Below are 26,428 nucleotides of genomic sequence, written 5' to 3' on the forward strand. Positions count from 1 at the left end.
CAGAACAGCAAAATGTTTATTTCAGTCGTTTTTATTCCTCAAACAAACACTGAAGAAAGATGGATACTATCAGTGCAGGTTTATGTCTTGCCATGTTGAAGACAAGCATCACGAAACCCGTTTAACTTTTCAGGACAGCTGCAAAAAGTACAGTTATAACTGATAAAGACTAGCATCACAGGGCATGCAGTTTCTACAGGCTAATTTGGGACTGCAGTCTGACACATGCTTGTCACTGCTTATATACCACTGTCACTACAGCACAATGACAGCATGCAGGACAACGCAATACTACACATTTCCAAACCAGAATCACTGTTTAAATTCATATTTTTTAAGGGGCTTACACAAAGTTTGGGTGCTTTACCATGACAAGGTACTACAATATTTTCCTTTGGGAAACACTACAGAATATTTATCTACAGCTGCGATTTCAAAATGCTTTATAGCCATACAACTGGTAACATTAATGCATGATTAAGCTACTAATACTGTACGGAAACACCACATATACAGTATGTTACCATTAGATGGTGGATGATGATGAGTAGGTGATTGACAGATGTGAAGGAAGCACACTTCATCTACACTTAACTTTTGGAAATGTCACAATCACTGTTCCATGTATTTACCACAAAACGTTAATTCGCCAAGACTGCTGTAGATCCAGACGTCGCCTACAGGATACTTTCACGCTCTTCTCCTAAGGTGACAGTGTCAGAAGACACTCTGAGGATCTCAGGAGGATCTCCAGGGTTAAGCCCTCTCTTCAGATGCACCACATGGACTGTCTCATTTTGGGTGGTGGTGGAAGTGGTGCTGGAACCAGGAGTCATGATGATGTCACTTCCAGTGGTGGAGCTATCTGTGGGTTGACAAATGTTGTTTCCTTGTTGGGCATTTGTGTTGTTATTGAGGGTGGTGATACTGGGTGTAAGGTTGAGGTTGTAGCTCTTGGAGGAAGGCCAGCTCTCTTCAGGGCTGCTGGCCAGAAGACTGCACTGGTCCTCAGAGCAGATGGACATGCGGATGATAGCAGGGTCTTGAAGGCCACTCAGACTATTCGGCAGCCCTTGCTTTTGAGCTGAGCTCTCCTCATCCAGCTCAATCAAGTTAGCCCTCTCAGACTGTGACAGGTCGGCCTCTTCGTCTTGCAAAGAATGGTTGGGAGAGCTTTCGTTGGAGCGGACACCCGAGTCAGAAGAATCCTTCTTATCTGAAATGTAATCCTTACCGTTGGCCAAAGATCGATCTCCAGCATCTGAAGCTTCGGGCTCAGGTTTCTTTCTATCCATGAGCAGAGGGGCATTGTCTGACTCTTCAGACTCTTCATCATCACTGTTAAGTTTCTGGTAGCGTAAACCACCACCAGGTTTCAGCTTCAGATCAGCACCCTGGAAGAGGCTCACCTTCTCTCCAGATGTCTTGCGGCCTAGAAGGGACTTTGATGACCCATGGTCAACCTTCTCATCCTCTTCTGTTATAGGATCCAAAGTGGCTGTGTCAGCCGAGGCATAGTCTGTATTATCGGCCCCGGACTTGCTGCTTCCTCGTTTTGAAATGGATCTGTGCCCATCTTGGTCACCATCCTTCTTCTTTTCCTCAGAGCTGGAGTGCATTAGCTGGCCAACAAAAGGTGGCACAGGCTTCTCCATTCCAACCTCAATCTGAGCCATGGAGGCGATGTATTCCTCGTAGGCATTGCGGTACTCGGCTTGCTGCTTGTCTGTTAGCTTGCAAATTTCATTGGAGGACTCTTGAGAGTTGAGGCTGGACATGCTAGGTGTACGGTGAGTGGTGGCCTACAGAGGACAAGAGATGTTGAGATAAATGTCTAATATGGAATGGCCTGGAAAAAAGGGTTGCAAGAACCTAGGAAGAAACACTTACCATCCACGAAGGGTTGGAGTGCCTAGGAGGCTCATCCAAGCCCACGTTACTAAGCTCCTCAAAGCTGAGGTTGAAGTTGTACATGGGTGAGGTGTCCGTGTTACTGACTCCTCCGTGAACGGAAGCTCCAGTGTGCCTGCAAGACTCCACAAGGCCAGCCGTGCTGCTGCCCTGCTCACTAGGAGCCTCCTCATGCACAATCTGGCTCTCCACATGACGGAGCTCAATCACCTGCACAACATCGACTTCATTACATCAGTATCTAGGGCCAGTGTGAGAGACTTTCAGGCCAGTTAACGCCACCGTGACTTGCATTATTGGATTAATCTTACATTTCTTGATATTGTACATGCTTTTTGGTATACCTTAAACATTTGTTTCTGTGAGATTTAGTTGTGAATTCTGCTAGGTAAAATTTCTGAACTGGCTAACACAGATGAGGTTTTGTGAAATTACAAAGAATAATTCTAAGTAGCAACAAGTGTGTAAAAACATGGTTTAAAAATTGACACACCAATCTGCCATACATACCATTATTTTTAAGCAAAAGAGTTTATGAACTTATGGCTATTCTGTATTATTTCAAGCTATTATTGCATGTATTTTATTTATTTAGTAAAAGAATACACTCGCTGAAAGAAACTAAATGTGTGTAAAGTTTTATATCAATTACAAATAAATATATAACTATTAAATATAAATATTAAATAAATAATAAATATTAAACTAATTTGAAATACATTTCATATGTATTCATATAATACATAAAATTATACATAGATTTAGAAATTGTTTATTTATAAGTGTAGACAAAACCACACATTTAAATTCATAAACATTTTAGATGTATCTTTTTATATATATATATATATATAAGTATGTTAGCTAGGCATATGGAAATTTGAACAACTTCTTATATAAATAATAGAAAACTACTCACTGTTGTCCTGAAAAGCTGCCAGTCTCCAAAATTCATGTTCATCTCTTTTTTCAGCTCATCAATATTACACTGAGACAGAACTCTGCCATTTATGTTAGCCTGATACAAAAAGAAAAGAAAAGAAAAATCAGAACATTTTGATAAAAATGTAAAAACAAAATTCTTCTCGTAAAATTAATTTTTTATTTTTTTCACAAATGCATACCTTCTTAATGGTGGCTGTATACTGAGAAACCATGTTCTGGTCGATGCCGTTGATAAGTCTAACACGCTCACAGACAGCATCTGTGCTCATTGAGCTGAGCAGTATCGATGGGGTCCCTGAGACCACCGAGGCAGAGCCCTGGTACACACAACACACAAAACCATTAGTGCCACTCAGTTACATCAGAACACTGTGCATATGAAAGATCTCTGAAGTCAAGAGATGTACGGTACCATGCAGATTATTAGAAAACAGTCTGAATGGGATGCAAAAGGTCTTGAATTAAATTCAAGGAAGAGAGGGATCATAAGAGGTATTTGGAGGAAAATATGCAATGCACTTTGAGTGTATTGCTTTCAGCAGGATTTCAAAGAAGCTAGTGCTAATGAGTGATATGATGGTAAGAAAAACATTAAGTACATTGTAGCTTTCAAATAGCTACGTCTCATTATAACAAAACCAAAAACTGTGACCTACACTACATGGACTACAGATGCAGACCTCTGTTAAGGGAAAGTCAGAGTGGCACCTGGGTTCTATACTTTTAAAGTTTTCTGACAAGATACTTAAAATGTTCAGCATCCAGGCCACGCTGTTTGAGAAGCTGATCATTTCAATGGCTTTTGAGCAAACTGGCATCATTGAAACAACTGCATCATCACAACTGAAAGGGTATAGAAGCTCAGAAAGGATTTCTTTATTTTTTGATAAGGACAGAAGCTTGAAAGACCTAGGGGAAAGAGAGATTTCTGAGGAAGGAGAAGGACTTAAGTTTAATGTGACCAAGTAAACTACGCTCCATGTTAGCTTATCACATAGGTGTGAACACTAATGCAGTGACGTCACATAGGTGTAAACACTAATGCAGTGACGTTTTTGTTTCTTTGTACAATTATCTGGCATATTTTAATTATGACCTTATATTAAGCATATAGCCTGAACTTAAGCACCTTTATTCCTCCTTCCTCACTGTGAGTGAATTTTTTGTCCTACAGTGCATGCCGAAGTGTGTTTAGAGCTCTAAAGAGTGTTAGTGTGTGTTTGTGAAGGAACGTGAGGAGGGGCAGCAGCAGCAGAACTTAAGCCAAGTCTAGAAGGATTCAGTACCTGCTTCTTTTTGAAAGACGGTACCTTACCCTGCTTGAGGAGAGAGAGGAGAGGAGGGAAGAGACAAAGGAGGTGGAAATCGTGAGGGAACTACATTCATGTAGATGAAAGAAAGATGGAAAGAGAGTTTAAACAGGGAGCAAATGAGTGGGAACTGGTGGACTGTGAAAGCTTTGGGTGAACATTAAGGCAGCTGGTGCTTGACGTCACTATTGCAGTGCCTGTTTGAACACTGGCATCTTGCTTCTATTCTCACACAAATGAAGCTTAAAATGTACCAGATGTTAAACACTAGGTATAACGCACTTTACACAAATAGGGTACAAAACAATAATGGGACTGCTGAATTTTTTTTTTTTTTTTTTTTTTGGAAGGTCTTTAATGTTATTTTCTATAAACATCAAAATGTTAGACAAAAAAAAAAAAAAAAGATCAAGCCTAAATAAGCTGTTATTTTGTGGGATCAAGCTAGTTTGGGATCAAAAAATGGTTTGTAATTATTATTTTTTTACAAATGAAAAAGAAAAAAACTTTTTTCCTCTTACAATAACAGCGTTGAACAGTCAATCTTGTAGTTAACGCATTGATTTGTGTGATAACTGAAAATAAAATCTGGGAACAGAAATTAAATATTATTTTAAGCAAATAATATTATTTAATTAAAATATTTTTTATCACAATTAATTTCAAAACAATTAAATAGACTGTCAAAATATGTGGTATATTTTAATGTTTAATGATTTGGAATTGTTGTTTTTTTTTATTTGTTTTACATTTTTTTTACAATTATTATGGATTTGTTTTAAAGGGGTCATACAGACATTTGAGGAAATTAAAATATTTGACCTTTCTGAAACAAGCCTTTCATGCTAAATTACAAAATTTACAAAATAATTTAACAATTCTCAAAACAAAAACCATGAATAATTATTAGCACCCTATTTGTACAGTACAAACTACCACAAAGAATCCAGTGTTTCCCACATAATTAGATTCTATTTGCGGTGGTGTGGTGTTTGGGGATTGGGGAATGTGTGTGTATATATATATATATATATATATATATATATATATATATGTGTGTATATATATATATATATATATATATATGTGTGTATATATATATATATATATATATATATGTGTGTGTATATATATATATATATATATATATATATATTTATATATCATATATTTTTAGTGACAAGTACACATTTCCATTGCCAACACTTAGTGTCAGATACCTTAAAGGGATAGTTCACCCAAAAATGAAAATTCTATCATCGTTTACTCACCCTCAAGTTGTTCCAAACCTGTATGAGTTTCTTTGTTCTGTTGAACACAAAGGAAGATATTTGGAAGAATGACAGAATCAAACAGATCTCGGTCCCCATTGACTTCCATAGTAGGAAAAAATATATACTATGGTAGTCAATGGGGACCGAGATCTGTTTGGTTACAAACATTCTTCTAAATATCTTCCTTTGTGTTCAGCAGAACAAAGAAACTCATACAGGTTTGGAACAACTTGAGGGTGAGTAAACGATGATAGAATTTTCATTTTGGGGTGAACTATCCCTTTAAAGACATTGCTATTGCTATGCCATTGCTACACTTTTTATGCTATGACTGCTCCACAGACTTCCTGTTGCAAATTTTGCTCACACACACACACACACACACACACTCAAACTCACAAACTTACTGACACACTCAAACACAGGCTCACACACTCAAACATTCAAAAAGACTCACACACACACACACACACATACACTCAGACACACACAGGCTCACACACACACCAAACTGGACCTGGAGGTGGACACACACAGACTCTGACACACACACACACACACACAAACCTGGAGATTGAGGTGGACAAAAACCAACACACACCAACCAGAACCTGGAGATAATAATAATATAATGTCTAGTCTGGTGGCTGTGATATATATAAACCTACCAACGTCCGTTGCCATGATTTTTGGAATGACTGATCGCGAGAGGAAAAAAATGACGTTTTAGTCGCATAACATCGGTTAATGGAAACGCCGTCATTTCGCAATAGTTGTTTATCGATATTTAGAAAAAAAAAATGGAAACGCGACAGCGCTTAACATAGACTAACTTCTCAGAGTTATGTTGAGCAACAGTGTTCATTACTAACCATTCAACTCCGGATTGATTCTGAGAGGGAGGGAGCAAGCAGCGCGCAGCTCTTCAATAAAATACAATTGTACCCATATTAAATAGTTTACAAATCTGAATCAATCCGTGGCGGTCAGCGTTGATATTGTGGCGGGCCGCCACAAATTAATGAATGTATGGGAAACCCTGGAATCTGATGGACTTTTCATATCACACATTACACTAGAAGCGAAAGCATAAAGTATATCTGGAGCAAAACCATGAAAACAGCGAGAATAAAATGATACTGACACATAAGACAAGACAAGACAAAAGGAAACCCCTACAGAGCAAATATTAAACATTAGCTGTAGAAGAAAAGTATGTCAGCAAGTAAAACCCTAGCAAGAATGTCTAACACTAGTGCTATCCATAAGCACAAGGCCTGGCGGCTTCTGTTCATGACTAGTACTTACAAGTTCACTGCTGTGGTCCAAGGGATAGCTGGTTTTAATGAATGGATGCGGAAGAACATGAGCAGGGAAGAAGCTGCCAGCATACTGCCGCGGCAGCTGGTACAGATGATGGGGAAAATATGGCTGGGAGACCAAGTTTGGAGGAAAAAAAATGTAGGGAATGAAAATGTAACAGAAAATCATAAAGAAATACTTGCAGGAATGTTCAAGTTCAGTACAATATAAATCAATAATGTTTATTACAAATAATATCGACTTGCACTTTCCATTTCTACAATCTTACTGTAGCCAGATTTGTTTGTACTGAACCTGAAAGATTCCTTCAAATCCAAACATGTGAAATAATGAATTAACACTCAATCTCTCTCTCTCTCCCTCTCTCTCTCTCTCTCTCTCTCTCTCTCTCTCTCACACACACACACACACATTGTCTAACATGCACAAATGCTTAAAAACATGAATCAGCAGGTGGGAAACAATGTGCACAAACACGTAGCCTCACAAACACCTCATTTTGTTACATTAAGGGGCTGAAATTAAGAAAACAAGGCAATCAAAAATCAAAATGACGCTAAAATGAAGAAAAACAATCATGGAAACAAGAGCACTGGGAAGTGAATGAAAAATTGCCTGGGTGGGCATGTAGAAAAGTTTGGCACTGAGGCTGGAAAACTTTGAGAGGTGTGTGCTCGTCCAAGGGACTTCCCTCATCTATTAAATGAGCTGATGCACCTAGTAGAGCTCCCTGAGGAAAGTTAAGTCTAAAACACAGCAGAGTCATCAATCTACACTTGACACTATTTAAACGGTTTTAACTGAACCCCATTTTACCTCAAATGCTCCCCCAAAGAGATGACAATAATCTAATGATAGATTACAACAAAAACACAGTTTCTGATTCAGAAATGTGCAATACAAGTGATCTTTTGTGTGTGTGAGCACTCACCCTGTTGTAGAACGGGTGTTGTGGCCCGGCCATGCCGCTGAAATAGGTGCTACGGGGCTGAGGAGACACACCTGGCGGGATATACGGGCCGTTGCAGGAGGCAGAAGGGGAGCAGGCAGAAGACTGCTGGCTGTAGACTGATAATGGACGGCCCTCCTGCAAAGGCAGTGTGGGATAGGTGACACCACTCATGTTCACTTGCTCCCGGGCAGCACGCACATCTGAAAAAACACATAAAAATTGGAAATACATGCTTTTCAACAGGGTATGACAAAGGTAAATATAAATATTATATGATGCCCTATTAATTTTCTATAAGGTATGTAATTTTCAAAAACCTGTTATAAAAGAAATAAAAAAATGTGATTTTGTAATTTTCTAGAAATAAACAATAATTATTATTTTTAATGCACATAAATGATTACACTTTGGTAAAATGAGTAATAAATTGAGTTTGCAAGTTTAGCATAAATTAAGGTGTCAATATGGATTAATCGTAAAATTTAAAACATTAAAATATATATATATATATATATGTGTGTGTGTATTAATAAACTTAGCTGTAACTTAAGCTGTTCTATAGTGGCTAGTTAGTTTGGGTTTAAATGTGATTTATTTTAAAATGAGACATTTACCTGCAATAATCTCTCTGAGTTTTGGATCTAAATTAACGGTGCAGGGAAGGAAGGTGCGGATGTCTCGAGCCACAAGCACTGGAGTTCGGGAAGAAAGGAAAACCTCAAAGCTACGGGCATCACCGTCTATCTCCAGCAAAGGCTCCACATCTTTAGTGGTTGGAATATTCTTGGAGATCCTGTCAGGCAGTACATGAAAGATACAACTTGAGAAACATGAGACAATACTAATATTTTAAGGTTTGTAAGAGTTACCTAAGCATGTGTGGCGCGTCCATCACCTTTTTACTAAAACAATGCAGGTCTTGTGAAAATTAGTGGTTTTAACATACCCTGGAATAAATTGCATTGAGCCTTGCCAGATAAAACAAGTAATGATGGTTTTACTGAAAATGAAAATGATGCTGACATAACTCAGCATTAGCAGCACAGTGTCTTCATTTCATTTTGTGTTTCTGGGGCATGGGCTGCTTTAAGAGTGAAAGGAGTGTGCAGACAGCCAGTATCAACACAATACAGCAATATTACTGATTTTCTGGATGCCAAACCTCTTCATAAAACCGCAAACTTCATATGTTTCCACTTAAACCCCTCAAAATGTAAGAATACACTCATGCTGCAAATGCATACATTTCTCTCTTAATATTTAGGTACAACAAGATCTGATGGAATGTCGCATGTGTAAATAAGTAAACAACATGAGTGCAGTAAGTATATTCCATAATCATTTCATATCTGACAACATGACAATATCTATGCAGTGACTCAAGTCTTACATAGCATCATCTGACTAATCACTGCAGGGAAGCCTATCTAATGATCTGGACCTGCTTTCTTTGGCTTCATCTGACATTCTGTGGCCTCCTATTATTCGTTTCCAGGAAGCTTCCCAAAGGAGACATTTTTCTCTAGAACCTAATGGGCTAACGAACAAACTACATACAAAAATATGGTACAGGTCAAATACATTACATAAGATTGCTCTGAAGATTTTTGTACAGATTAGCAATGATCTGAGTTGCTGCTCTCAGGTTTAAAACAAAACCGTGTGTTTTTCTGGCAATCTGATGGCATTATGAAAAAGCTATAAGACTACTGTGATAAAGCATGTGGTGAAATTGAAACATCAGAAATTGTGTTCGGTCAAATGCAGTTTTCTAGAGATCTACATTACAGCATCGTAATGAAATCATGAAACATAAACAGAGTCATGTGGTTTCTTTAAAAGCTCCTACCTTTCATAGATGGTTTTCAGAGTTGTCTGATCTGGGATGCCGTCTGTCTCTTCTAGGTACAGTATGAGCCAGGATGTGCGATATGGCCACTGCTCAGTCAAGTTGATCCAAGATGCAAGCCGGTCCCAGTTAAAACTTATCTGATTGGCCCTCAGCAAGCGGCCTACACAAGAGGAACATATTTATTGAGTAGTGAATGTTCATACTTTATGATTTAATATCGGAAGGTTCATATTCCATTATAGTGACTATATAAACTAAGAATGAAAGAGAAAAACTTTTTCTATCTAAACACATTTTAAAATGTGATTTATTCCTGTGATAGCGAGGCTGAATTTTCTGAAGCCATTACTCCAGTTTTCAGAGTCACGTGATCCATCAAAAAATCGGTGTAATATGCTAATTTTATAATTATCAATATTTAAATACGTGTTGCTCAATAACTTTGTGTAAACGGTGATACATTTTAAAAGTTTATTAAAAAAAACAGAAAGTTCAAAACAACAGCATTTATTTGAAAAATAAATCTTTTGTAAAATTATAAATATCTCCGCTGCCACTTGTTCAATTTAATGTGCCCTTGCTGAATAAAAAGTATTTATCTATTTCTTAAAAAAAATATTACTGGCTAAACTTTTGTACAATAATACTGAAAAGGGAAAGCTGTTTCAGAGTAAGAGCAAGTTATTACATTTTGATTAAAGATTACACAGAGATTTTTTTTCCTTTGAAATAAAATGCAGTGATAAAACATTTTAGAAACATGTTGTCCTTAAAGATACTGACCTGTGACTGATACAATGTTGAGGAGTCTCCTCATAGTCTGAGGACTGATGTCACTGAACCAGTCCTCAGTGACGAGCAGTTTTGTGAAATCAAAGGACATCTGACGCGTGACTGACCTCTGCATCTGTCGACGGCGATAAGTATCCTGAGGAGAAATCAGCTAGATTTAAATCACACTTATTATTCAAAATCAATAGCATTCAAATATACAGGGAAGGAAAATGTCAAGGGACAAATTTGAAAACATTTTGTGATATGAGTATATCATCATGTGGTAAAACATTACTGTAATTGGAATACAGTCAGACAAACTGCACAAGCACAAGCCATGGGATTGCCAGACAGGACGAACAATTCAATTTGACTTTGGAGTTAAATAATCATGCTATTGCAAACAGATAAAGTTACTATCCTATAACTATTCATCTTATTCATAATTGCTAATCATTATCATATAAGTAGCCTTCTCACATAACAAAGCAGAATATTTATCAGCTTACCCTGCGGTTAAGAGTCGTCTTACTGCCAAACTTGGTCTGGTCACCCAAGCTGTTCTGGGACAACTTTCTGTCCAACTCCTCATGCCAACCTACAACATAAGAAAATTGTAAGACATTTGCCTTTAAGCACCACATAATATTTTGATTGGCTGTGATTTTTGTCATGCAGCATTTGATTTTAAACAAGTATATAAGTACTTCTATGAAATGTTGGTCAGAACAGGGTTAAGAGTAACCTATTTCGGACACTATATTGTAATTAAACACAAGTAGGGATGTAACGATTAACTGCGAGATGGTTGAAGATCGATTCAAAATTTGACATTATAATCGATTGAGATGCAAAACAAATCACAAATTCAATTAGGGGTGGGAGTTTAATGCCTGAGGGGAACTTACTGTCTTTAGAAAAGTTTAGATGGTATTTTTTTCTTTTTATCTCATCTCTGTGTAATGCATATTAAAGTTCATATGTGCAGTGCTGCTTTGTTTACAGCGGAAACCAAGGAAACGCTTCAAGCGCCACCTGCTGGCAGAGAGTGAATCTGCGTCTCAGATATTTTGAAGTCAAACCATTCTGTTTTTGCTTCAAATTTCGAAATTATACAATCTAATTTAGATTTAAAACTGCTCATGTTGCATGTATGCAGCATATTTGCTGGGATCATGATTAAAATGCAGTGGTTAAATGTAAAGTATTTTGTTTATATGGAGATATTTTTTTTGTGTGTGTTATTTATTTTATTTGGGGCTTGTTTTAAATTTTCAATTTAGTTTTGTTATTTACATTTACATAATATTAAAATTTGGTTATTTAACAGATGCTTTTATCCAAAGCGACTCACAAAGGAGGACAACAGAAGCAATTAAAACCAACAAAAAAGCAATAATATGCAAGTGATTTATTATAGTGTTATATTTCATTTTCACAAAGACACGTGCAGCATTTTGACCAAGCAATAATAAAAAGACACAATTTATAATTTGTCTTATATCTCATTTTGTAAAACAATTAAATTGTGAATCGAATCGAATCGTGAAATCTAAATCTTGAATCAAATTGAAACGTGAGTTAAGTGAATCATTACATCCCTAATAACAAATATTCAGAGTCATGATTCCTGAAGGATCATGTGACACTGAAGACTGGAGTAATGCACAAAATTCAGCTTTGCCATCAAAAGACTCAATCAATTTTAAAATGTATTAAAATAGAAAACTGTTATTTTAAGTTGTAATAATATTTCACAATATTACAGTTTTAACTATATTTTCGATCAAATAACTTCAACCTTGCTAAGGAAAAGAGACTTCTTTCAAAAATATGAAAGTATTCTAACGGATCCCAAACCTTTGAATACATATAGTGTATATTGAGACAAAAGGAAGACTACTTCCCGTAATAGTCAGTCATTATTTGAAACACAATACATCCTACTGTATTAACCCCTCATCCCATGTTGATACTAACCCTCAGAGTTCCCAGTGTCTCCATTAGCAGAAGTGGGTGCACACATCTTCTTTGTACTGCTGAGACCACGGCTGTTGAGGTAGACAGGCAAGTGGACAATGTTGCGCATGTAGTCATGGCCGTTGATGTTGGAGTCACGCAGCACGCTGTTTAGATTCTGGTTTATAGCTTTGATGATGATGTGAGGATCACTGGCGAAGGTAGAGATGAAAGGACCCTTGGAGAACAGCACTCTCACCTGATGAGAAAGACAAATTTGACAGGTTTTTTAGGCCACAAAAAGGACGAATGGGTGCCATTTTAAGGATTTATTCAAGCTAACGCTCACTTCACATGCACTAAATCTGTACATCGAAAGTCAGTGTCCAAGTATTTCTTTAAATGCATGATAAAACTATTTTATTTAGAATAGGACAACTGACTATTATCTGGGTCTTGTACAATTGACTAAATTGATTAAGGATACTGTTGGTTACCACTAAAACAATGGGTCTGTTCAGTCTTTGTTAAAATAGCAGAAAAGCCAGCTCTAGGAGACCGATGTCTTTTCAATTAATTTAATCAAACTGAAGGCATCATTGATAACAGAGACTTTCACACTAGCACTTTTGGTGCGCACCCAGGTTTGATTGATGTCAGAATTCAGTATGCCTTTAGCGTTCTTTAGAGCATTTGCAGTACATTCGTAAGAAAGACTGTAAGTGCAGTTATGTACTGAAGCTTTGGAAACAAAACCAATGGTTCATTTTGCGACCTTCTCCTGCGCCGTTGTTTCTAAGCAATGGGGTAAGCAGCTGCTGGCTTGATGACGCAATCGAACCATGGTCCTGACACAAATAATATAATGTGAACACAGTCCAGCAGGGTCAGGGGGAGGGGGTCGCAATCGAACCAAGTGTGAAAGCATCCTTAAGAGGTGCCAATGTTAAATTAGTAATATTTATACTATTATAGAAGCTATTAATGTTTTGATTTAGACTTTGTTTTTATATTTCCAGTTGTCATTATACGCCATTATTTTTCACCTTTTTTTTTATAATTTCTATTCATGCATTTATTGTCATTTATGGTTTTAATAAATCTAGTACTTCAAAGATAATTTGTTAGCTATGTTGCTTTGCCAACTTACTGAATTTGTATTTTTTTCCATTCTTTTATTTCAGCTTTAGTTCAGTTAATGAAAACAATATTTAGTAGTTTTAGTTAACACAATGCTCACCGTGTCAAGCATCTGTAGCACTTTGTCCTGTTCACAGGAGTCCAGACCATCAATGATAACAACTAGACGTGTCTGGTTCTGGGTAAAGCCATCTATAGTCTTGGCCATCTTAGCCATGAGCTCCACTTCATTCTTTAAGACCTGTGGAAAAAAAGTTGACATAACAAATACGCCATCTATGACACCGTAAATAACACTACCTATGTGTTACTCCATGTAGTTTTGTGTATAAGCTACCCAGAAGCCTGCCAACTAACCTTCATAAAGCCCTCAGTTTTCAGCTTGTGCATCTTGTTGGCGGCACTGTGCAGCCTCTTCCTCTGGGAGTTCAGCACGGAGTCTGTCACCTGCCACCAGGTGCGACAATTAAGCAACAGTGCCAAGCCAACAACACTTGCCATGGAAACCAGCACTGCGTTCACTGTCTGGTTTTGCCCATCCATCTTAAAGACCGCCAGCAGGCCCATTCCCATGACCAAGCACCCCAGGATGAAGAGGAAGATAACAAAGGATGGGATGCAACATGTCTTCTTCCATTTCTTTTTACCTGAGGGTAAACATGGTCACAACAATAAATGTAACGAAGCAAATAAAGGCTCTAATTACTAATCTAGTTCCTGAACAACCGATAATATTTAAGTAATATAATATAATAACTTTACCTTGAGTGTCCTCAGTTTTAAAGACTCTGAAAAGTCTGGTGGCCAGGAAGCCAAACTCCCTCTCACAGGCATCTGAGAGAGTAGCGATCATTTCAGCCATGGACGTCTCCCCACCGACACTGGATAACCTGTTATAGTCTGTGAACAGAAACCTGAAAGAAAAAAAAAGAACGGCTCATCTTGGGTGGCTGTGAGATTAAAATGACAAATGGGAAAATGACAAGTCCACATCCATCATTTAGGACAGGACTCATCTTAACGGTTTATGTAGAGTATAGGTAAATACCTGACAGGCAGTGCACGGGTGGTTTGTTCCGGCAGCTCCGGTGGGTTGACAAACATAAGTTTAAGCAGAAGCTCCAGGTACCCGATGTGCCGAGCCAGACGTGTGCTAATGACCCACGCCCAATTCCAGCTCTCACCCCCGCGCCTGCTCCCAAAGTACACAACCACTGTGTAGAGATGGAGAGTTGCTCACATTTTTTTTTATCATGAATACAGAATTTACTTTGGGACAATAAATAAAGGGCCTGTTTTTCTTACCGAAGAACACATAAAGCAGAGCCAGAATGCTGAGAGAGATGGCGATAGCCAGCTTGGGATCCACGGTGAAGCCGAGCACTAGCGCTACAGAGCCACACAGCAGGAACGATAATAACACAACCAGCCACGAAAACTGGAACAGAGGCTCCACCTGCTGACCTGCAAATGTCTTCATCTCATCTGAAAAAGAAATATTAAGATTTAGCCACCATTAAATATAAACCAGATACAGCGAATTGAGCTCTATTAAACATTTCAAGCTCAGAAATAGCTAAAAAGCTAGGAAGGTACGTGCTGTACATGAGTAAACTGTGCTTTAAAATATCCTTTTCAGGTCACTTTCCTAGTTTAAGCCGAGTGACTCTAAATAATGCTCACCCTCTAGTTTCTTGAGCAGGAAGGACTTGCCGCTGCCCCACTGGGCATACAGACCCACACAGATGGGCGGCTGCATGGTGGGCTCACTCAGGATGTCTGCCAAAGCACTGCTGTACAGGTCATAGCCCAGCATGTCCCCATCTGACTCCGTGGGGGACAGATGTCCTAAAGGGGACAACACGAAGAGGAGCAAAAATACACACAGGTCATTCATAACCTACAGAAAATGCAGTATAATTTAGTGCTTAAATCGTACTATAGCAATTCAAAACATATGTTTATTTAAAAGAACTGTTAGGATCTGAACTATAGCGTGTAAGATTATTGTAGATCAATAAGACTATGTACTGTGAAGTTCGCAATAAAGAAACAACCAGTCTAATCTGATTCATGAATAAATGACTCTTACGAGACAAAAACAAAATATGACCACAGTGCAATTTGATCCAAAAATGAAAGACTCTTTTAAATTTTTTTATTTTTATGAACAATTCCAAAAATTGAGTTACTGATTTGAAACCGCCTTAAACACTGCCCTGTATAATTTACAGCACTTGCAAAGAGAGAATTTATTTAATATGTAACAAAAATGGAAACACTGCCCTGTATAATTTACAGCACTTGCAAAGAGAGAATTTATTTAATATGTAACAAAAATGGAAACACTGCCCTGTATAATTTACAGCACTTGCAAAGAGAGAATTTATTTAATATGTAACAAAAATGGGTATTATAACTAAAATTAACCCAATGAATAAGAATCGGATCAAAATGAAATCGAAATCAGAATAAACCCAAATGAATCAAATGAATCACAATCAAATGAATCAGCTTATGAATCAGAATCTAATTAAATAAGGAAGTCTGTATCAACATCCAACCCTAATTATGAGTGTTAATCAATTGTTAAGCTCATGATGGAGATCTGGTCTCAGACTTACGGGCTCCAAAAATCTGGGTGAGGATGCTCTTCTGGTGGCTGCAGTCAATGTTATAGGGTGTCTCTCCAGCCTTGTTGGGCCGGTAGAGCAAGCGGCCATCCTTAGGGTTACGGAGAAGGAGCTCAGCCAGCCTGCGGCTCCGTCCACGAATGGCGATATGAAGAGGGGTGTCCCCTTTCTTTAGCCAAAGAGAGAAAAGATTTCAAGTGCGATATAGTCTCATAATGTGAATGTGAATTATGTGCATGACTGTATGAAATGATATTAAGTGACTGAATTTTTACCTTGTCGACTGCGGACACTTTGGCTCCTTTGTCCAGTAGCAGCTCCACTATTTCTATGTTCCTCATCTTGGTGGCTTTGATTAGTGGAGTCTCAGAATCCTACATATCCAGTCGAATACAGACTCAAAACTGGCTCAGAATAAGTGAAACAATCCCTTTAACACAAGTCTTTCTGTTCTTTACCTTAGTGGTTGTCTCTGTGTCAGGGCTGCACTGCAGTATGTCCCTAACCATGGTTGCATTGCCTTTATCTACAGCCCAGTAGAGGGCAGTCTTATTTTCCTGCAACAAACAAACGGTAAAATGTATGAATTGACATTCTTGATTTGTGCTTATATGAAAGTGAAATAATTCTGATGACGTACAACAACAAAAAAAGTCTCAACTGTGAGTAATAATTTCGATTTATAAATACAAATGTGATGATTAGTTTAACCATTATTACGAAGCCCTAGTTTAAAGTATCTTCATATATATGATATAACAGGCATGTTACCTGGCCTCTAATGTCGATGTCTGCATACTTATGCAGTAGCGCCCTCACAATCTCAACATGCCCACCTCTCACAGCTCCAATCAGCACAGTGTCTCCACTCTACAGGTTTAAAACACAACACACTATGAAAATACATAATATCCCAGGACATTTTTATCCATTATATCAGTTTTACAACTGATTTCTGTTTGTTCACAGGTTCGAGGAGGTTTAACGCACCCTGTCTGGGATGTTGACGTATGTGCCGGCATCAAGCAGGTCCTGCACAATCTCAGTGTAGCCCTCTTTAGCTGCGATCATCAGAGCTGTGTTTCCGTCCTTATCAGTCATGTTTACATTAGGGTTCCTCTTCAGAAGCTCTTTAACCACCTCTGTATACCCTCCCTTCACAGCCACGATCAGTGCCGTCATAGAGTTCTGAGTGAGTGAGATTAATAAAATAAACAACAAACAACAAAACAATCAAGATATGTCTTACATATAAGGCTTATTACAATTATAATGGAAAGAAATGGTAGATAAAATAAGCTTCAGCCTACACCTTTTTCAGTTAATATGCAAAGTTATGTATATTTATTATGGAAAATTGTGTATGAGGACTGAAATACTTCTTGATAATGATAATTACATACATTTTAAAAGTGTTATTTCTAGACCTGTAAAAGTCACAAAAATAAATAAAATCTTAGGTATAACTCCATGAGCATTTGTCAAAGAATATACATTTTTGAGTTATGCCAAGCTCAAAAAAAAAGATTGAAATCATGAGTTAAGGCCCGTTCACACCAAGAATGGTAACTATAAAGATAACTATAAAGCTAACGATATTAGCGTCCACACCAGCGAACGATATGTCAAATGTCAAATTTATTGTGAAGAGGAAAACCCCTTGAGATGTAACATCTCGTTTTCGAGGGGACCTCAAAAAACAAAACATACTTCACATACATATATAGCCTACATATATTGTCTGTGTATTTTAAGCAGAAGCACGTCTGCTGCTTTAAATTCTCACGCTCATTACAGCAGGATTGATTCTGATTGGCTGGCAATGTTTTTATCTTTCATCAGAAAAAAAGAATCATTCTGAAAGTAATTCCAACGATATCGTTGATCTGTGCCTTTATCGTAATAGCGTAAAAGCACCAGGCCCAGATTGTGTTACACCAGCCTGTCTGAAATCCTGTGCTGACCAGCTGGCCCCCATCTTCACAAAGATCTTCAACAGATCGCTGGAGCTGTGCGAAGTCCCTTCATGCTTCAAACGCTCCACCATCATCCCCATCCCAAAGAAATCCAAAATTACAGGACTAAATGACTACAGGCCTGTGGCTCTAACGTCTGTAGTCATGAAGTCATTTGAAAAACTGGTGCTGGCCCACCTGAAGACATCACTGGACCCTTGCTGGATCCTCTTCAGTTTGCCTACAGAGCAAACAGGTCTGTGGACGATGCAGTAAACATCGGACTGCATTATGTTCTGCAACACCTAGACAGACCAGGGACTTATGTGAGGATCCTGTTTGTGGACTTCAGCTCTGCCTTCAACACGATCATCCCAAACCTCCTCCTGCCCAAACTAACTCAGCTCTCCGTGCCCACCTCCGTCTGTCAGTGGATCAACAGCTTCCTGACAGACAGGCAGCAGCTAGTGAGGCTGGGAAAATACACATCCAGCACCCGTACAATCAGCACCGGAGCTCCCCAGGGCTGTGTTCTCTCCCCACTGCTCTTCTCCCTGTACACTAATGACTGCACATCTAAGGACCCCTCTGTCAAGCTCCTGAAGTTTGCAGATGACACCACACTCATCGGCCTCATTCAGGACAGTGACGAGTCTGCTTACAGACAGGAGGTTAAAGAGCTGGCTGTCTGGTGCAGTCTCAACAACCTGGAGCTTAACACGCTCAAAACAGTGGAGATGATTGTGGACTTCAGGAGAAACCCCCCTGCACTCTCCCCACTCACCATCATGAACAGCACTGTGACTGCAGTGGAGTCATTCAGGTTCCTGGGCACCACTATCTCTCAGGACCTGAAGTGGGACATTCACATTGACTCCATTGTGAAAAAGGCCCAGCAGAGGTTGTACTTCCTTCGCCAGCTGAGGAAGTTTAACCTGCCACAGGATCTGCTGAAACAGTTCTACTCCACCATCATCGAATCCATCCTCTGCACTTCAGTAACTGTCTGGTTCAGCTCAGCTTCTAAATCTGACCTCAGAAGACTACAGAGGGTAGTCCGGATTGCTGAGCGAATTATCGGTACAACCCTCCCATCTATTCAAGAACTGTACTTATCCAGAGTGAGCAAAAGGGCTGTCAAAATCACTCTGGACCCCTCACATCCAGCACACTCCCTCTTTGAACTGTTGCCATCTGGTCGACGCTACAGAGCACTGAGCACCAGAACGACCAGACACAGGAACAGTTTCTTCCCTCAGGCAATCCATCTTATGAACAGCTGATAATAACTGTGGGACACACTACACTATTTATATTTATATACACTACACTTTTTATCCAACACACATACTTAGCGTACACGTAAATCTTTTGCACATAATATACATGTACATACATGGAACACACTACACTACTTATATTTATATTTATGTACACATACACTTATTTATCCAACACACATACTTAGCGTACACGTAAATCTTTTGCACATAATATACATGTACATACATGGAACACACTATACTACTTATATTTATATTTATATACACATACACTTATTTATCCAAACACACATACTTAGCGTACAGTTAAAATTTTTCCACATAATATACATGTACATACATAAATGCTCATTTTAATATACCTGCCATACATTGTCAATTTGTATATTGTCAATCCTTACCCACCTATTTGTATTTTTTTGTATTTTTTATTCCTTATTGTGTTTTTTGTTCTGTCGCTGTTATGTTGCACTGCGGAGCTCTGTCACGAAAACAAATTCCTCGTATGTGTGAACATACCTGGCAATAAAGCTCATTCTGATTCTGATTCTGATTCTGATTCTAATAGTTGTGGTGTAGACTCCGCTATTCTTTAATATTGAAAATGATTTTTAGAACTATATCTTTATCATTATCTTTATAGTTATCGTGCTTGGTATGAACGGGCCTTAAAAAGTATTGATTAGACCTTATCCAGTAATTCACAAACTGGGATGGGTGGGGGGTGGGGGGTACTCTTAAAGTAAAAAAAAGGTGAGAACCACTATGCTGAATGATGAGCACATACCGCCCCCTCCTGGTCAACATCGGCTCCGTTCTCCAGCAGGTGCATCACACAGTCGTAGTGACCCTTTCTAGCAGCCCAGATCAGTGGGGTGGTGCCGTACTGAAAGTATAAAATTATACATTTTGAAGTGAAATATGCAAGTCTTTACCTTTAAGACTTTTAATTCCTTATTAAACAATTGGCGCTTTCCACTGTAAGAACATTATTATTATTTTGTCAACACAACTTTAACACAAAATAATTATTTAATCGGTTAGGATTGGTTTGGCTCACCTTATCAGAGCAGTTGACTTTACCGCCATGCTCCAGCAAGAGTTTCACAATCTCTGCATGGCCTCTACCGGCTGCCCAGATTATAGGGTAGACGCTGTATTGCTATGTCAAATTTTATTCAGTGAATGCATATATTAATCTGCCATTATTTGGATTCGATTTTGATTTGATATGATTTGTATGTGCTTATACCATATGCAAGTTTACCTGTCCAGTGGTGTTTGGGTTTGCACCAGTCTCAAGCAGGACCTTGGTCACCTCAACTCTACCTTTATATGAAGCCCAAGTAAGGGCAGTCCAACCCCCCTGTATGACACAAAGCCACCTCGAGTTTTGATAATTACATAAGAATGTTTCTTTTTCCAAATGTGATTATTGTGCAAAATAAAAAACACATATTGTGTTTGATACAAACGATTGCAGTTAGATTGTCTCACCATATCTCTGTGCTCGATATAAGCACTGTTTTCCAGCAGCTCTTTCACCACCTCCACGTGCCCCTCCTTAGCTGCAGAGATAAGAGCGGACCAGCAGTCCTGTCAGTGAAAAGCACAGAGACTAGAGGTCACTATGGAAAACACCTGAACCACTGTGGGAACAGTGATGGAGTGTGCGGGAGCTGTACTAGAAAGAAAAGCCATATGGCACAATTATAATGGACACCACACCTTAACAGATTTTACATATATGACAAAATATGACCCTGGACCACAAAACCAGTCTTAAGTGTCAATTTTTTTTATTTAGATTTTTACATCACCTGAATAAATAAGCTTTCCACTGATGTATGGTTTATTAGGATCAGACAATATTTGTCCGGGATACAACTATTTGGAAATCGGAAATCTGAGGGTGCAAAAAAATTTTAATAGTGAGAAAATCACCTTTGAAATTGTCCAAATGAAGTTCTTAGCAATGCATATTATTACTAATCAAAAATTAAGTTTTGATATATTTACGTTAGGAAATTAAAAAAATTTACTCAAAATCCTAATTCTTTTTGGCATAAAAGAAGAATCGATAATTTTGACCCATACAATGTTTTTTTTGGCTATTGCTAGGAATATACCCCAGTGACTTAAGGTTTTGTGGTCCAGGGTCACATATATATATATATATATATATATATATATATATATATATATATATATAAAATTCATTACTTAATTATAGCAGAGAGTAGTTGTCCTATCTATTTATTCCTTATTTTCTTATAGGAACATGTTAATGAGCTACTGATAAATGGCCATCCAAAAATTATATATCAAGCATCGAAAATGTCTGCTCCACTTTTGGTTGGTAAATATTATATGAATATCTTTTTGAATGGAAACAAAAGCTACAACCTGCAATTTTTTTCTGTAAATCTAAAGTGGGCATTTTCTCACCACATCATCCAAATTGACGTTTGCACCCCTTCTGATGAGTTCTTGAACAATCTCAAGACTGCCCTGTTCTGAGGCCAACATCAGAGGAGTCTGTCCATTCTGTCAAAAAAAAACAAAAAACAGAGAAAGATATTTGATATTCCAAAATTTTAACTTGCTCATCGTAAATTATGTTAGTTTGTTTTTATACAGTATGTAACTTACATCGCTTCGACCATCCACCTCTTTGAACTTGTCAAGATGGGCTTTAACAGCTGCCAGATTCTCTTCTTCCACGTAGCTGAAGAGGTTCTGGATGGCCAGAGTGGTCATCTTGATGGAGGTTGTGGTGTCCATGATTGCCTCTTACTAGGACACCCTACGTAGAAATAGATTTAGTCACTTTTAGAACATAGATGATGAAACTGGGAGAGTCAAAGCCTAATCTGTATATTAAAATAGGTTTTTGGAGGATAAAAGAGGGAAGTAAGTAACTGATATGAAACTCCTGTAGATTAAAGATGTTAAATTGCTGAGTTTGCCTGACTGAGCGACAAGTGATATCAGTACATTTGCTTCAGGGCAGGCCAAGCATAGCAATGGACTTTAAATGTCAGGAGAAAGGAGGCTGGTGCAGATAAGCATTACAAAGAGATAACTATTCATTTTCTCCAAACACCTCCACACAAGCACTCTAATAGGTTTCCCTAAAGTTAATTAGTGCAAATACTCAGCTTAAATGTCTATCAAACAGACAATTTTATACCTAATAATCTTTCAATCTCCTCCCATTAATAAATCATTTATTTATTTATTTGTTGTATTTTATTTTTAGTGTCATGCCAGCATCTCTGGCTATTTCAATGGCAAGATCAATGTATTTTATAACAATGTATCAAAGTATTTTAAACAAATACTTATAAATATATAATTAAATAGTGTTCCTGTGGCTCAAGTGGTAGAGCATTGCATAAGCAATGCAAGGTTGTAGGCTCGATTCCCAGGGAACACATATTAGGTAAAAAGTGTAAGCCTGATTGCACTGTAAGTTGCTTTGGACAAAAGCATCTGATAAATGCATACATTTATTTATTTAAATTTAAATCAATATATTTAAACAATTAGTAGTAACATACAACAGTAACAAAAAAACAAAACAACATACACCAAGATATTTACAAAAATATCTAAGTATATATAATATATAATGAAATATATATTTTTTTTATATTTGATAAAAAATTATAATTATTCCTTGTGAAGCAACTTTGTAAATAAATCAACAACTGAATAACAGATTTACAAAGTGAACAATAGAACAATAAAACGATAGACAGACAACAAACAGACAGACAGACAGACAGATGACAGACAGACAGACATCTAGAAATAAACAGGACGTCTGCATGTTGATGCACTGACTCACATATGACATATCCAGTGTTGGGGAGTAACTAGTTACATGTAACAGCGTTACGTAATTTAATTACAAAAATATAGTAACTGTAATTAGTTACAGTTACTACGAAAAAATGAGTAATTAAATTACAGTTACTTATGAAATTTTTTACGATTACAAAGGGGATTACATTTGAATATTTACACACATCCACATACAGATTTAACTGATTTCTTTCCCAAATCGCACTGACTATGGTTCGTAGAATCCAGTCATAAAAACGGAATGCCACATTTTGTATGACTAAATCAAAAGTAGGTCAGTACACTTGAATGCACATTCTGCGTGTCTGTGGAAATCAGGCGCGGACTGGACACCGGGAGAACCGGGACAATTTCGGTGGCCTGGCAGCCGATTTTGCCCCACTATTTAATATCATTATTGTATAATTGCCTGCCGAATGTACTAAAGCGATCATTTGCGAATCCGCCATTTGATAATTAAATCTCTAATAAATCATGAAGTGTTAGTCATGACTCGCGCGCTCTCCGCGCCTCCGCCAAATGGTTTGGATCAGACTCAGAGTAATCAATGCGAGAGAGAGAGAGAGAGAGAGAGAAGAGAGAGAGAGAGAGAGAGAGAGAGAGAGAGAGACAGAGAGAGAGAGAGACAGAGAGAGAGAGAGAGAGAGAGAGAGAGAGAGAGACAGAGAGAGAGAGAGACAGAGAGAGAGAGAGAGAGAGAGAGAGAGAGAGAGACAGAGAGAGAGAGAGACAGAGAGAGAGACAGAGAGAGAGAGAGAGACAGAGAGAGAGAGAGAGACAGAGAGAGAGAGAGAGAGTAGAGTGGACTGGGGAAGCGCACAGCTGGAGCAGAGAAGCAGAACTAGTGTTCAGGGTTTCAGGTCAGTTTCATCTGTAAAGATGCTTTTTTGTCTTTGTTTTTTTATTTATTTAATCAAGCAGCAGCACGTTGCTCATCAGTCATCACTCAAAAAAACTATATAAAGGACATCATTATTATCAGTTGTAATGTTACAGTAGGAATTTATCTGAAAAACAATCAGATTTTTTTTTATAGGTTTAGGGGAGCTACGACAGACAACAACACAACCCTTACGAAAATTAACATTTTAATATTTAACTATAAATCCAGAGAAAATGGTTACTATTGTTTAACTGTGATCACCAAAAATAAAAATTTAAAAATAAATACAAATCCATTTGCAAAAAAAAACAAAAAAACAAGGTTATTTTACTTTTATATAGGCTAAAAAAAGCAAGTCAATTTTTGTAAGGAAAACATGACTCGTGTACAGTATTAGGATTTTTCTATAAAGATATTGTAGTATTGTAGAGTATTGTATTGTATAGTTTTGTTCAATCTTGAGTATTAAAGTCATGAGAGAGATGGATAACAGGGCAAAATAAAGAGACTGAAGAGAAAAATAGAAGTGAAGGTGCAGTTCAGGAGAGAACTTATAATTATTTTGCATGTCCCCAAATTAAAGATTTAAAATAGATAAAAAATAGTTTTGTCCATGAATTTGTTTGTATGAGTTTGAATTTTCCAGTCTGAATTTTTTTTCCCAGTCCGCCCCTCCTGTAAATTAATGGCAAAGACATGGTTTCATTTACTACACATAGGCCTACTGAAGCTTGCAGTGTTTTCAACCTCTGCTGCCTCAATATAGGAGTACACGAGCACATAAACATAATTTCTAGAACTGCTCTGTGTCACTTCATGTGCATTTTACTTATTTTGAGAAAACTATCATCATATACAGAGACAGCAGTTTAAAAAAAACACCAATGTTTAGGAGTTTATTACACAGAATACGACACATGCTTATTAGATAACTGTATTTAAGTTGATGTATATGCTTTTATTTATTATTCTTTAAATTTCACAAATTTAGAAAAGTAATCAAAAAGTACTCAAAAGTAATTAGTTACATTACTTTAATAAAGTAATTGAAAAAGTTACACTACTATTACATTTTAAACAGGGTAACTTGTAATCTGTAACCTATTACATTTCCAAAGTAACCTTCCCAACACTGCATATGACACATATGATAACATATGAGAGACCAGACATTTAATCGCCATCAATACAATTGAATTAACCGTATCAGTACATTAATACATTGACATTAAAAAAATGACATCTTATTCACTGTGGTTGTTTAAATCTGCTAATTTCTACAGCTTGATGCTAGTTACTGTCCTCTTATAGGCTATGAACTGTCAGTCATACTCGGCATCAACCCACAAATGCGATTTAATCCCTTCATCTGCCTTCTGTTATGAGATGTAACGTTACCTCAGAAAAGAGAAAGGCTAAAATGCTCTGCCGTTAGGAGGTCCGTTTGGAAAGGCGTTCCTCTCTGTTTTTTCGTTTTATGGCGCTTCTTTCTTCCTATTCACCATCTTTAACAACAGCCATTTTGACGAAGCAAAGCGCTGTGCTGTTCCAGCTTCTTCCCGGCGAGTCCCTGACAACACACTGCGCAGTGTTGCCAGATTGGAAATGCCCAAGTATCGTACCAGAAGTTCAAAATTATCGTATTTGGAAGAAAATTATCGTACACGAGTCAAAAGAGTTATTTATCTATTCTAAACCAACAACATTTCGACACGACCTGCAAATTACCACAATAGATAAGGCGTATTGTTGGACGGAAGCAGTGAGACAAAATACTATCCCATTATTTTCAGTGACTGTCTCGGGCGTGGCGCATATTAAAACATATTTAAATGATTTTAACACTTGCTTTGTCGCATCCAGTTAAGAAGGAATTTAGCTGTTTCTGCGTGGTGCAGTTAACTCCACATCTGAGCCGCTGTCATCGGAATCCTGCGTGTTGCCAGATGTTGAAGGGGTTCTTTCTGTCATGGACCGCAACTAGTGCTCGTTGGCTTTAAAGCAGGGCACCCTCCAGCATTCTTAACACACTCTGAGGTGCACACGAATGCATTTAGAGTGTCTGTAATGAGCCGATTTCGTGTATGAGTAAAGAAGCCCTATGACTGCAACTACCACCATTTAAATTTTCATAAAATTCTGAAATTATCGTACATTACGGGATTTTTTTCATTATTGATCGTACATCGTACAGAGGTGAAAATTATCGTACAAATACGATAATTATCGTACGTCTGGCAACACTGACACTGCGTGACGTCACGGCTCCCTCAGCTCAGATCAGCACATGAAAGCATGTGATAGTTCACATATGGGAAGTGATACTATATTACACAGCATTTCTATCATCCCAGGGCAACAGTC

The 26,428-nt window shown here is 37.8% G+C and overlaps 1 protein-coding gene across 2 annotated transcripts; it reads right to left on the minus strand.

The window, feature by feature from the left end:
- Positions 1-25,644, minus strand: LOC132092385 (kinase D-interacting substrate of 220 kDa B-like). Of its 2 annotated transcripts, XM_059498607.1 has the most exons (29): positions 25,463-25,644; positions 21,964-22,117; positions 21,760-21,858; positions 20,809-20,907; positions 20,579-20,677; positions 20,372-20,473; positions 20,099-20,197; positions 17,064-17,261; positions 16,845-16,943; positions 16,532-16,630; positions 16,349-16,447; positions 16,065-16,242; positions 15,124-15,288; positions 14,746-14,925; positions 14,489-14,654; positions 14,203-14,354; positions 13,798-14,087; positions 13,541-13,681; positions 12,322-12,559; positions 10,851-10,939; positions 10,351-10,495; positions 9,565-9,727; positions 8,330-8,508; positions 7,695-7,915; positions 6,749-6,871; positions 3,036-3,173; positions 2,831-2,929; positions 1,891-2,121; positions 1-1,802 (listed from the first exon to the last, which is right to left on the minus strand). In XM_059498607.1, the coding sequence occupies exons 2-29, from the start codon at positions 22,093-22,095 to the stop codon at positions 678-680; spliced, it is 5,148 nt and encodes a 1,715-aa protein (XP_059354590.1). In that variant the 5' UTR covers positions 22,096-22,117; positions 25,463-25,644; the 3' UTR covers positions 1-677. The 2 variants fall into 2 exon arrangements, with proteins under 2 accessions (XP_059354590.1, XP_059354591.1); XM_059498608.1 differs by lacking the exon at positions 6,749-6,871.
- Positions 25,645-26,428: the final 784 nt, after the last annotated feature.

Source organism: Carassius carassius, chromosome 18 (genome assembly GCF_963082965.1).
Source record: "Carassius carassius chromosome 18, fCarCar2.1, whole genome shotgun sequence".
Lineage (NCBI taxonomy): Eukaryota > Metazoa > Chordata > Actinopteri > Cypriniformes > Cyprinidae > Carassius > Carassius carassius.